General features: G+C 46.5%; 1 protein-coding gene across 1 annotated transcript in view; it reads left to right on the plus strand.

Annotated features, from left to right (window-relative positions):
• ADAMTS20 (ADAM metallopeptidase with thrombospondin type 1 motif 20) overlaps positions 1-12771 on the plus strand; it is a 1292194-nt gene that overhangs the window by 1172665 nt on the left and 106758 nt on the right. Inside the window, exon 35 of the mRNA XM_069228834.1 lies at positions 11507-11636. Coding sequence (XP_069084935.1) covers positions 11507-11636 — 130 coding nt within the window. The remainder of the gene's footprint in view (positions 1-11506; positions 11637-12771) is intronic.

Consider the following 12771-nt stretch of genomic DNA (forward strand, 5'->3'; position numbering starts at 1 on the left):
CTACTTCAGTATTGGTGAGTTCAGGTTTCAATAATTCATAAAATTAATCTTTCACTCATCCTTGCATTCATGCATCCTCTCATTCACCCACAAACCCAGTCATAATTCATCTGCTTACACAACCACTTACATACAGTCAATAAGCAAATACAAGATGACTTAGAATAAAATGAGAAAAACCCTGTGCCACAGAATAAATGTTACATGTGTATGCTTGCAGTAAAGAATGAAATTATGCATATCAAGGGCCGGCAATCTTGCAGTGGTCTTGTACGTAGTGTGTTGTTGTTTTTAAATTTCCAACATGGTTGCCTTGATTTGAAGCAAAGTGTTCTCCATCTTGGAAGAGAAAAACAGTAACACACTATGCATAATACCATTCCAAGATGGTACTGTTTGGGGAGTTGCAGCACGCACTAACAAAACAAAGAAAATAAGAAAAAAGGGGAAGGGAGGAAATGAAGAGAGATCTATATAAGCAAATAATACAAAATTAAAGGACCAGATCATCCCCTTAGAATGGCAAATCTGATCAAGCAAAATTATAAGACTTACAAGGCAATAACGTTATATATATAGCTGTTATAGTTAGCGTTATTATGATTCATGCCCTGAGGTAACTATAACTCCACCCCCCACCATGTACGGTTTTCTCATCAAACATTTTACTGCAAATGTTGCAGTTAGAATATCAATGATGCCAAAAAATATGTCATGAGTGATGTAATATCTGAGGTAATTAGCAGTGCAGGATGAGGGTGTGAGCTATATTTACCTTAGAGCACAAGTTGTAGTTACTTGACTCTAACTTTAACAACAGAATTTCTATAGTTTTGTGCATGTAAATTCAGAAACTAACTATTATGTCCCTGTAAATTTGTTTTCTTAGTTATTTCTATTTTTTAATGCTACTTTCTACCTATAATGTCCCTGAAATCTATATATTTTTCAGTGAGATATACACACATACACAGCAGTGCGGAACTGCCATGGGCATTTTCTTTTCCCAAAATTATGCAAATTTAACAATGGGATGGTGGGAGAAGGAGTATGCATTGGGCCATGACAACCAGAGAAGAGAACTAGAGAAGATTATTCTATGGGTGAGGTACATTCAATCAATCAATCAATCAATCAGGCATTTATAGAGCGCGCTACTCACCCGTGAGGGTCTCAAGGCGCTAGGGGGGGGTTACTGCTGCTCGAAGAGCCACGTCTTGAGGTGCTTCCTGAAGGCGAGGTGGTCCTGGGTAGTCCTGAGGTGGACAGGAAGGGAGTTCCATGTCTTGGCTGCCAGGTAGGAGAAGAATTTGCCTCCAGCGGTGGTTCTGCGGATGCGAGGGACGGTGGCGAGGGCGAGGCTGGTAGAGCGAAGATGACTGATGGGAGTGTAGAAGGCGAGGCGACTGTTGAGGTATTCGGGTCCCTTATTGTGGATGGCTTTGTGTGCTTGGGTGAGGAGCCTGAAGGTGATCCTTTTGTTGACGGGGAGCCAGTGCAGGTGTTTCAGGTGGGCGGATATGTGGTTGTGGCGGGGTAAGTCGAGGATGAAGCATGCAGAGGCGTTTTGTATGTGCTGAAGACGTTTCTGAAGTTTTGTGGTGGTTCCTGCGTATAGAGTGTTCCCGTAGTCCAGACGGCTTGTGACGAGGGCGTGTATTACAGTCTTTCTTGTATCGGCGTGGATCCAGCGGAAGATCTTCCGGAGCATTCGAAGGGTGAGGAAGCAAGAGGATGAGACGGTGTTGACTTGCTTGGTCATGGTGAGAAGGGGGTCCAGGATGAATCCGAGGTTGCATGCGTGGTCTGAGGGGGTGGGTGCGGTGCCCAGGGCCGTGGGCCACCACAAGTCATCCTAGGCGGATGGGGAGTTACCGAGGATGAGGACCTCTGTTTTGTCAGAGTTCAGTTTCAGGCGGCTGAGCTTCATCCATTGTGCAACGTCTTTCATTCCATCCTGCAGGTTGGCTTTGGCGGTGGCTGGGTCTTTGGTGAGGGAGAGTGTCAGCTGGGTGTCGTCGTCGTAGGAGATGATGTTGATGTTGTGTTTGCGGGCGATGTTGGCGAGGGGGCTCATGTAGATGTTGAAGAGGGTGGGGCTGAGTGAGGAGCCTTGTGGGACGCCGCAGATGATCTCGGTGGGTTCTGAGCGAAAGGGCGGAGGTAGACTCTGTGTTCGGTCCGAGAGGAACGAGATGATCCAGTTCAGGGCCTGTCCTTGGATACCAGTGGAGTGGAGGCGGGCTATTAGGGTGCGGTGGCAGACGGTGTCGAAGGCGGCCGAGAGGTCAAGGAGGATGAGGGCAGTTGTTTCACCGTTGTCCATCAGGGTTCTGATGTCGTCGGTGACTGCGATGAGGGCGGTTTCCGTGCTGTGGTTGGCCCTGAAGCCCGACTGGGAGGGGTCGAGCAGGTTGTTGTCTTCGAGGAAGTTGGTCAGTTGCTTGTTGACGGCTTTCTCAATGACCTTGGCCGGGAAGGGGAGGAGCAAGATGGGGCGGAAATTCTTCAGGTCGTTGGGGTCCGCTGTAGGTTTCTGCAGGAGCGCGTTGACTTCTGCGTGCTTCCAGCTCTCAGGGAAGGTGGCCGTGGCGAACGAGCTGTTGATGATGCTCTGGAGATAGGGGGCGATGATGGCGTCGGCTTTGTTGAAGATGTGATGGGGCATGGGTCCGATGGGGTGCCGGAGTGGATGGTGTTCATGGTGGTTCTTGTCTCTTCGGGGCCGATGGGGGTCCAATAGTTGAGGGTGATGGTAGGGGCTGTGAGTTCAGTGGTGGTCGGCGGGATTCGGGGTCCGAAGCTGTCGTGTAGGTCGGTGATCTTTCGATGGAAGAAAGTGGCGAGGGAGTTGTGAGGGCATGATGGTGTTGGAGCTGGCGTTGGGATTGGAGAGCTCTTTGACAATGTTGAAGAGTTCTTTGCTGTTGTGGGTGTTCTTGTCCAGTCTCTCTTTGAAGGATGCCCTTTTGGTGGAGCAGATCAGTTGGTGGTGTTTGCGGGTGGCGGTTTTGAGGGCTAACATGTTCTCTGCAGTGTGATCTTTGCGTTTCCTGTCGGTCTGTCTTGGGAGGTGTCTGAGGGGGGCGAGGTTGTCGGCACAGTTGGTGATACACTGTGTGAGGCGGAGGGCTGCGTTGTTGGCGTTGGGGGTGATGGCGGGTTGGTTGTGGTTGAGAGTGGAAAGTAGCTGTTCTGTGGAGATTTTGTTCCAGGGTCTGCGGGAGATTAGTTGTGTGCGAAGGTGGTGAGTCTTGCGCCTGAAGGTGAAGTGTATACATCTGTGGTCGGTCCAGTGTATCTCGGAGGAGTAGTTGAAGGCTACGTAGTTGCTGGCAGAGAAGATGGGGTCGAGCGTGTGGCCGGCGGTGTGGGTGCGGGTGTTCACCAGTTGGTTGTGTCCGAGGTTGGCAAGGTTGTTGAGCAAGGTTGCGGTGTTGGTGTTGTTGTTCTTCTCCAGGTAGAAGTTCAGGTCCCTGAGGAGGATGTAGTCAGGCGAGGCTAGGGCGTGCGGGTGATGAAGTCAGTGATGGATTCGCTGAATGGGGCGCGTGGGCCAGGGGGCCTGTAGATGAGGGTGCCTCTGAGGGTGGTCCTGGGGTCTGTGTGGATCTGGAAGTGCATGTGTTCGGCGGCGAGGGGGGTATCTTCGGTGGAGGTGGTGACGTTGATGGAGCTTTTGTAGATGATGGCGATTCCTCCTCCGGTTTGGTTTGTGCGGTCTTTCCTGGCAATTTTGTAGCCGTGAGGTATGGCTAGGGCGATGTCGGGAGCTGATGAGGCGTTCATCCAGGTTTCTGTGATGAAGGCGATGTCGGGTGCGGTAGAGTCCAGGAGGTCCCATAGTTCAATGGCGTGTCTGTGGACGGAGCGTGCTTTGAGGATGCACTTCAGGTGGTTGTCGGGGCGTGGGCTGGTGGACGGATTGTCGTCGCGGTGGAAGGTATACTTGCAGGTTTGGCAGGTGAAGGGTCCCTGGGTGCTTCTGGGGCTGGCTTGGAAGCAGGTGGTGGTGCGTCCAGGGTTGAGTGCGTGGAGGGACGCAGCGTCGTAGCTGAGCTGGGGGGTTTGGGAGCGCTGGGGGCCAGGGGTTCTGGCGCTGGGCGCGGTCCAGGCGCGGACTGGCGCAGACGGGCTTGCCTTTGGTGCGCCAGCGGCACGGCCGCACAGCGGCCGCCATAAGAGGGAAGGGGGGGAAGAGAGGTTAGCTGGGAGGCGGGAGGGGGCCAATGAATAGGAGCAGGGCGGGGCGGGACCACACGGGGCAGTGGCAGGAAAGCGGGAGGCAGGAGGGCGGGAACCGGGGAGAGCGGAAAACCGGAGGGAAAGGCAACCGGAGGAAAATGGGCCAAAAGCGAGGATGGCAACAGGGGCTAAAGAAAAAAGGAGAAAAAAAGGCAAAGAGAGCGAGAGATTAAGGAAAGAAAAGGCAAAGAGAGCGAGAGATTAAGGAGAGAAACGCAAAAAGAGCGAGAGATCAAGGAGAGAAAAGGCAAAGAGAGCGAGAGATCAAGGAGAGAAAAAGCAAAGAGAGCGAGAGATCAAGGAGAGAAAAGGCAAAAAGAGCAAGAGATCAAGGAGAGAAGAGGCAGAGTGAGCGAGAGATCAAGGAGAGAAAAAGGCAAGAGCGAGCAGGCACCAAGGGAAAAACTGGCAGCTTGGAGGCAAGAGCAGAGGTGGAGTGCAGGTGGAGCTGCAGCTGCGGGGGAGCGATCTACCCTTGGATTTGTTTGTAATCTGAAATGGAGACAATGAGGAATTTATGCCATTCTTCAGAGGGCTGAATGAACATGATCTGGCCCTACAATTCACATGCTGAACCAGTAGATCCTGTGTCATTTTCCTAGATAAAAAAGTATATGTACAGGATGGACAAATCCACATTACTTTATACAGGAAAGAAACCTAGACAAACAGTATCGTACACGTTACAAATTTTCCCCCCAAACCACTTATCAGAAGTACTACAGATGAGAAGAAATAGCTCCAGACATGCAGATGCAATAGAGAAATTTGAGGAGACAACAAGAAGATCAAAATGTAGAGGCTACAGCCAAAGGGATCTACAGAGATGCTTACAAAAAGTAAGACTAAAGCCCTGTGTCAAGACATTGATTACTTGGAAAAAGAGAGAAGTGACAACTAAAGAAGAGCAAGCAGCCCCAAGTATAATGCTAACATACAGTAAAGAAAACAAGGAAATCATAAAGATTGTGTGCAAACACTGGCATCTAATATCTAAGGATCCTGACTTTGGCACACTTTTGGGCAAACATCCACAGGTGACCCGCAGGAAAGCACAGTCACTAAGAGATAAACTGGTATGAAGTCACTTTCAGGATCATCAACCAAAGAATTGTCCCAAAAGACCGACAAAGGGAGTTCATCAAATGTAGTAGTTGTAAAGCCTGCACAATTTGAGTGAACATGCAGACTATTATGGATAAAGTGCAAGAAGTGATCCCTATCAGACATATAATAATTTGTAACTCACAATATGTAGTCAACATAATTGAATGTGCCTGCGATTTACACTATGTAGGAAGCACAACTTGCATGTTGAAAAAAATAATATTAGAACTAATCAGAGCAGTGGAACATCATGATCCAGCATATGCACCAGCCAAACATCTACACTATGTCAAGAAAACAAATGCAAAACAATGAGATATCATGGGGTGGACATAATCCCACCAAATGAACGTGGGGGCGAGAGAACCAAAAAAAGTGGCATCTTGAATCTAAATACATTATCAGATTGAAAACAAAAACACCTAAAAGAATGAACAAAGATGAAGACTAAGATATAACACCCATGACCTTAGGAATAATAGAAACGCAACATGTAATTATAGCATAAAAAGAGTGGACATTGGAAATATGAGATGTAACAACTAGTGTGTAGTTGAAATACAATAAAGTGAGCCAGGGGACATAAAGGTTGTTCAACGAAGCAAGTTAATAATATTATGGACATTGAAATGCCAATACAAGAGTACTAGACAGGATAAGAGCTTGAAGATCCATTGAATGAGCACATTGATGAGATATAATTGGTACTAGACTGCACAAGAAGAAGAATATATGAAATAATATGAGTTGCATGTAATGTTACTAGATTCTATCACTTGAATGGAGAATGACTACAAGGGAAGCCACCGGCGAAATGACAATTGCTATAATATACTAGACATGTAATTCACTAGCACCTCTTGCCGTATTTTGATTTGAATTCAGGAATGGTATGCTTGCAAATAGCAGTTCTCACAGGAAATGTTGTGACTTTGTAAAACATATTTAATGTAAAACACTTGTTTGTCTATTGACTACATTTCCTACAATGCCTCCTAATGGGAAAACATGGCAGTGATATAAAAAAGGCATTAGAGAAAGGACTCGCCTACTGTGAAAAAGAACCTGGGAGGTCGAAACACATTGGTGGAGTGATATTTTGAAATTAATCTCCGATGTTTTTGATGAATTGATGGTTCAAGGGCGTGTGGTCGAGCCCCCATGTCAGCATTAGCTGTGGAGCGCACCGATATAAAGACCCCATTGGGAGGGCATGAGTTAAAGTTACCTGAATCCACAAGCTATAGTTACTTGAGGTAACTCTAACTATAACTGGTGAATTTCTATGGTTTGCCTATGTGAGCCTAAATATAACCTCCCTGTAGCCTTTGGTTTTATTAAGTGAATTTCTATGGTGTTTTAAATTCTATTGTCTAACTATAACCTTCCTGCACGTGTGCAAAGAACAGAGATGAAAGCAGCTAAGACACAGCAAACAGTTATGTTCCGGTGGTGGGAACTCCGGGAGACAGCAGAAGCTGGTCCTTAGAGGTGATGGTCCCCAGGGCAAATGAGGGTCCCAAACGGACCTCCTTTACTTATTTTTACTCTTTGCCCCAGGGTGGTGGTGGTGCCCTGGGTGCAGGGGGGCCATGGGCCCCCCTCTTATATTACACTGAAAGCCCCTGGGAGGTGGTGGTACCTGAGGCCAAAGGGAGTCCGAAACGGACCCCTGTTATATTGTTATATGTTTATTATTGCCCTGAGGAGGTGGTTGTTCCCAGGCTGCCCCCGGGGGAGTGTGCTGCTCCCACTCATATTTCATTATAGCCTGGGGAGGTGGTGGTCCCCGGAGCTGTAGGGAAGGCCATCGGGCCTCCTCCACATTATGAAAGCATTGTTACCCAGGGGGTGGTGGTCTCTGGGGCATGGTGGCAGCGTGCACCCCCACTCATATTTCCTTATCGGCCTAGGGAGGTGGTGGTCCCTCGGGCTGTGGGGGGGCCAGGAGGAAATGCCTTGTGTTGTTAATATCTTTGAGTCTGTTTGATGAATCTCAAATAAATGTTTAAAAAAAAGTGATACTTTTTGACTAGGTTGCGGGTGGAAACTTTCGGGGTAATCCATCAAGTGGGTAAAGAGAAACATGGGGGTGTCCCAAAATGCATTTCCCCATTAATTTTCCATAGGAACTTTAGACGCAGCTTCATCCCAAACAGAACAGACTTACACCTAATATGACAGAAAGCTAGATCATGGTCCAGAAATAGTTATTTTTGTGATTTCAGGTAAATCCATCCAACAATTAATGCTCAAAAGCTTTGTCTATATCACAACACAGATGATCTGTGGACCCAGCACATCTCAAGCTGCGATCTGATTGGCTGCCAGCACATCAACAAGGATGTAGCAACAGACATCTTAAGACTCAGGACTCAGTCCCAAGTCCTAAAAAAAGCTAAAAAAAAAAGACCTAAGAAGGCAGGGGACAAAAGCATTTTTTAAAACTTTTGCAGCAGAGGATGGGGCTCACGGGGACTAGTAGGGCTCCAGGACGTGGGCCCCACACCCTTATATTTAAGTAATGGCCTCAGGGGATGGGGTCCCCAGGGCCACTATTGGCTCTGGGAGTGGGGCCTTGCACCACTTCCCCTTAAATAGGTAAACTAGGTGAATGAAAACAAACAGTCAGACCCAGATGAATATAAAGTGAAAGAGGCATCTGTGATCTTCTTGGTCGGGTGTTTAAAGGAACCTAGTAATACAAAATTGCCCGTAAGACTACAAGAATACATGGGCTCAACATCATCATCCCAATTAATTGCACAATGGTGGACAATGTGATGGCCAATGAGAAGGACTAATATCTTCATCCCAAATCTTGTCTGACCAGAATAAGACACAAATGTATGCATACCCTAATTCCCAAAAGGGCTGTTTTGAAAGTTTAATACAGCATGGTCACCATCAGACATGTATTCGTCTCCAGAACAGGAAATTGTACAGTGTTAAGCTGCAACATCGTCAAAAAAGCACTGACAAAGCAATTTATGGTCAATTATTTTTGCAAACATATTCAATAGGCCTTAAAACCTTAAGCATAATAAAAAAGCGAAAATGCAAACAGTTACAGTTGGTGTGTATATGTTTGCTAAAAAAAAAAGTAAATGACGCATCTAAAAGAATTATTATAAACCTTGTAAAATGAAAGCTTAGGTGAAAACCGAGATTATCCCACCAGCTTTGGCACTGAAATGTACTACTTTTTTAGGAACAGGTGCATTAACAAAATGTTGTCTCTCCGAGTGAAGAGTCTCAGTGGCTGAGGTGATCTGGTCTCTTGCACCATGCTGTGTAATGTATGGGCAGAATAATATTCCTGACCGAACGCTGCTGTAGCCATAAGCATGTGTATGTAATTGCTCCCAGTCATACCTCTAAAACAGGAAACCAAATAACACCTTAATCTAGGTGAGTCATTCACTGTTTCCTTTAATGGAATATGAAGTTCCTTACAGATAATCTGTCAAGTAAAGATTATATCATATGTATTCTCCCAGGAATGCCCCCTATGCAGCATACTCTCTTTTCATGTTAAGCATTGGATCTCGTTCATGTTAATATGTGAAAGTTTCAGTGTTTGCCCTTTAGCATTTCTCTCTTCTCTTATCTCTCTCCCTTAGTAGACTGTGTTTTTCTGATATGCTCTTATCTTACATCATGATCTTTCTCATCTTCACTCAGTCACCTATCAACAGCTCCTGATTTTGATTGCATTCCCTTTATATTCGTTGATCTGCTCACATGTATGCTTTGCATTCTACTGCTAATACTTTGTATTACTGTTACTTTTCTATAAAACTTCTAAAAACATTCTTTATCAATCCTCATTTTCCTCATTTGTGCTACAGTTCAGTATTTATTAGTGCAGTTGTTAAAATGCAAAAAAGTGAACATATTACTCATATATTAGTCCTTTTATTTTGAAATATTTTGTAATATGGTGCAATTCACCTTCAAAAATGTTAAAATATATACATGTATTATAAAAATATTTAATGGAGAACAGCGTGTTTTAGATTCTTTATCTCTGAGAACTTTAACTGTGCTGAAAAGTAATTGTTCTACTAATATAGGCGGTCATTCTGACCGCGCCATGCGGTCACCGCCAAATGGCCGCTCCGCGGTCAGAAGACCGCGGATGCCATTCTGGCTTTCCCGCTGGGCCTGCGGGCGACCGCCAAAAGAGCGCCCGCCGGCCCAGCGGGAAAGGCCCTGCAACAATGAAGCCGGCTCCGAATGGAGCCGGCGGAGTTGCAGGGGTGCGACGGGTGCAGTTGCACCCGTCGCGATTTTCACTGTCTGCAATGCAGACAGTGAAAATCTTAATGGGGCCCTGTTAGGGGGCCCAAGCACTGCCCATGCTAGTGGCATGGGCAGTGCAGGGGCCCCCAGGGGCCCCACGACACCCGTTCCCGCCATCCTGTTCCTGGCCGTAAAAACCGCCAGGAACAGGATGGCGGGAAGGGGGTCGGAATCTCCATGGCGGCGCTGCTTGCAGCGCCGCCATGGAGATTCAGCCCATGCAGGGGAAATCCGGCGGGAAACCGCTGGATTCCCTTTTCTGACCGTGGCTTTACCGCTGCGGTCAGAATGGGCTGGGAAGCACCGCCAGCCTGTTGGCGGTGCTTCCGTGGTCCCCGGCCGCCAGGGTCGGAATGACCCCCATAGTGTTAAATCTCTAAGTAGAAATGATTAAAGCACTGATTAAACTTTTGACTATGTCGTATGCTCGTTTGATTAACCTTTGAGAGGCTAACGATATTGCCCAGCGGAATGCCTCAGACCCGCTAAAATCACAAAACGTATGGTAGAAATACGTCAACGTTAACTCGGGTCCTCCATTGTACAGTTGCCTCAGTATATTTCTTTTAATCATGTGATAGTGTAGAACCATCAATGATGTGCTCTCGATTTCCTTCTGTTACTCATTTTTATCTCTTTGCAGCTCCCTTGTTACTCTACCTCTAGCAGGCACATTTTTCAAAGAGTGGCGGCCAGTAATTTTATATGGGAGGAGGATGACGAGACACATACACACACACACACTCACATTCACACTGACACTCACACTTATTCATTCATACACAGACCTGCACACACATCTATTCACAGCACTCATGACCAAATACCCAAACATACACTAAACATTAATTTAACAACAAAGCACACACATACACGCTTACCTGCAGCTCAGCCTTGGAAGTCCCAGGAAGGTTGCGACTGCTGCCTTCTCGTGTTGGTTGACCTTAGGTCAGCCAGTGAGGAAAGGCAGTCGTCTTAAGCCTCGGAGAACCTAGGATGGTTGGTATTGCTGGCTTCCCCCAGGTCAGCCAATAAGGGAAGGCGGCAGTCCTATCCTTGTCACAGAGTGGGATGGGGTCAGTGGACTGCTGACCCCCACCCCACTCTGTGATGAGATGTCACTGATTGGCACTCACCCTGGGTCCTTCAGGGCTTAAAACTGAAGCACCCAGGTCAAAGGCAATGAGTGACACTATGCCTCGTCACTGAGGGGAAGGGTTCCGAGGACCTTTGCTGAGCTGAGGAGGTCACGCCCACAGGAGCTGTGACTCCTCAGCACAGCAAAGTTCAGGTCAGACAACCAGGAGCCTGCGCAAATAGTGCATTTTTAGCTCCTGGCTGCCTGACCTTAAAATGGATAGTGTCTGTCAGGCTGACCTTTACTCAGCCTGACAAACTCTCTTTTTGAGGGGCAAAAGGTGAGGGAGTGGATCATGGCTGTTTTCTATGCCTCCTGAAGTGCTCCAAGTGGAGCCTACCATGTGTAACCTGCTAGCCAACATATGAAGGAGGGGCCTGATGATGAAGCATGTCATCTTGTTGAGTGAGGGCTTCCTCCTTTTTAGTGAAGACCCTTCGATTTGGGCTTCTTCCATTTGAGTATCAAGCTCTCATATGGGGTGTTGCAGTATCCTTTTTTCCATCTTGTGCCAGGTAGTTTGTTTTTTCAAATATGATGATATGATGTGACATAAAAAATCTACGCACTCTAATTGCATTCAAAGATGTAGGAAGGGCATGCACCTTATGGTAACATATTCTGTTCTACTTAATTTTTAAATTGTCGACGTTTAAATGTGTCATGGAATGTACTTTAAGGTAACTGCAGCTCATTGCAATCTTTCTGCAGTGTTCAGTGACTTGTGGAGCTGGAATAAGAGAGAGAAAAGTAGAATGCAAGACTGATCATGGATTGACCAGTAATTTGTGTCTATCACAACTTACACCAAAATCTAAAAAGTTTTGTCAAGCAGAAAAATGTAAGTAAACGCGATCAATTATTCAGTCAAGCACAATTTAATGACGTATGTACAGATTGCACACAAGTGATTTCTTCTGCTGAAGATTTAATGGTCCTGAATATAGATTACAGCATACAGAAGAGGGGCCTGCATTGCATAGAGGGCAAATTGTCCCTGTTTGCACCACAGTGCACCTTCCAGTCTGTGTAAGGGTGCAGTTTGAATGGTGCTTCCTCTTATATTAATTGTGCTGCCCCAGTGCAGTGCACTTACTGTAAAAGAGAGTAAACCTGCACCTGCCCTGGCAGCATGCATTGGTGAAAGACTGACTGTCCCCTATTTCTCCATGTCATGATCTTTTCGGTCCAGCTTCAGGAGACCCATCAATTCACTTCCACTGTCTGTGGGAACAACCTCACCTCATTTTTGTGCACATGAACAGGTCAAGGGTTTTCCAACTCGAACCAGCAGGCCTCCATTACTCTTGTTCATTCATACATATAATGTAAGTATCCGACAGAGGCTATCATCCATCTTAACAGGAAGTGACACCACAGCATCATCCATCCACACAGGAAGTGACATCCCATCATACTCTGCACAGAAGTTGACATAACTGGTTTCAGACCCCGGGGAGGTGAGCATTAGGTACAGAGCAGGAGTGTCATTTTGAGGAAAGTGTGACTACATGCAGACACCCCTCCCGGAGAAGATATGAGAGTCCAAATATAAGTATCAATGACGGACACCATAAACGATAGGTATCATCTTATTACACTACATTAGTTAGGCAAATTGCACCATATCAATGAGCATTTATTATTTATGCTTTCATTAGAAGTAGTCAAACTAGGAGTGGCACAAGGGAGTCCACCTTGGTCCTGAAGAGGAGCCCAGGAGTAAGGCTCCGAAAAATGTAGACTAGGAAGTCAGGTACATTACATCCCCCACATTGACAAGACTGCATCAGTGCTCCCACGTATCCCGTAGGTCGTAGCATGCCCTGCTCCGTAGCGGAACAGGAAGAAACCCAATGATGACCATGCTACCAATGGTTAAACATGGTGAGAGAGGGTTTTTCTAACAGGAAAATCCTTTTCATATCCATCCTGTGGTAGTTCTTTTAGCTGGGCCTCTGTTGTAATGTGAAATA

This window comes from Pleurodeles waltl, chromosome 4_1 (assembly GCF_031143425.1).
Source record: "Pleurodeles waltl isolate 20211129_DDA chromosome 4_1, aPleWal1.hap1.20221129, whole genome shotgun sequence".
Classification (NCBI taxonomy): domain Eukaryota; kingdom Metazoa; phylum Chordata; class Amphibia; order Caudata; family Salamandridae; genus Pleurodeles; species Pleurodeles waltl.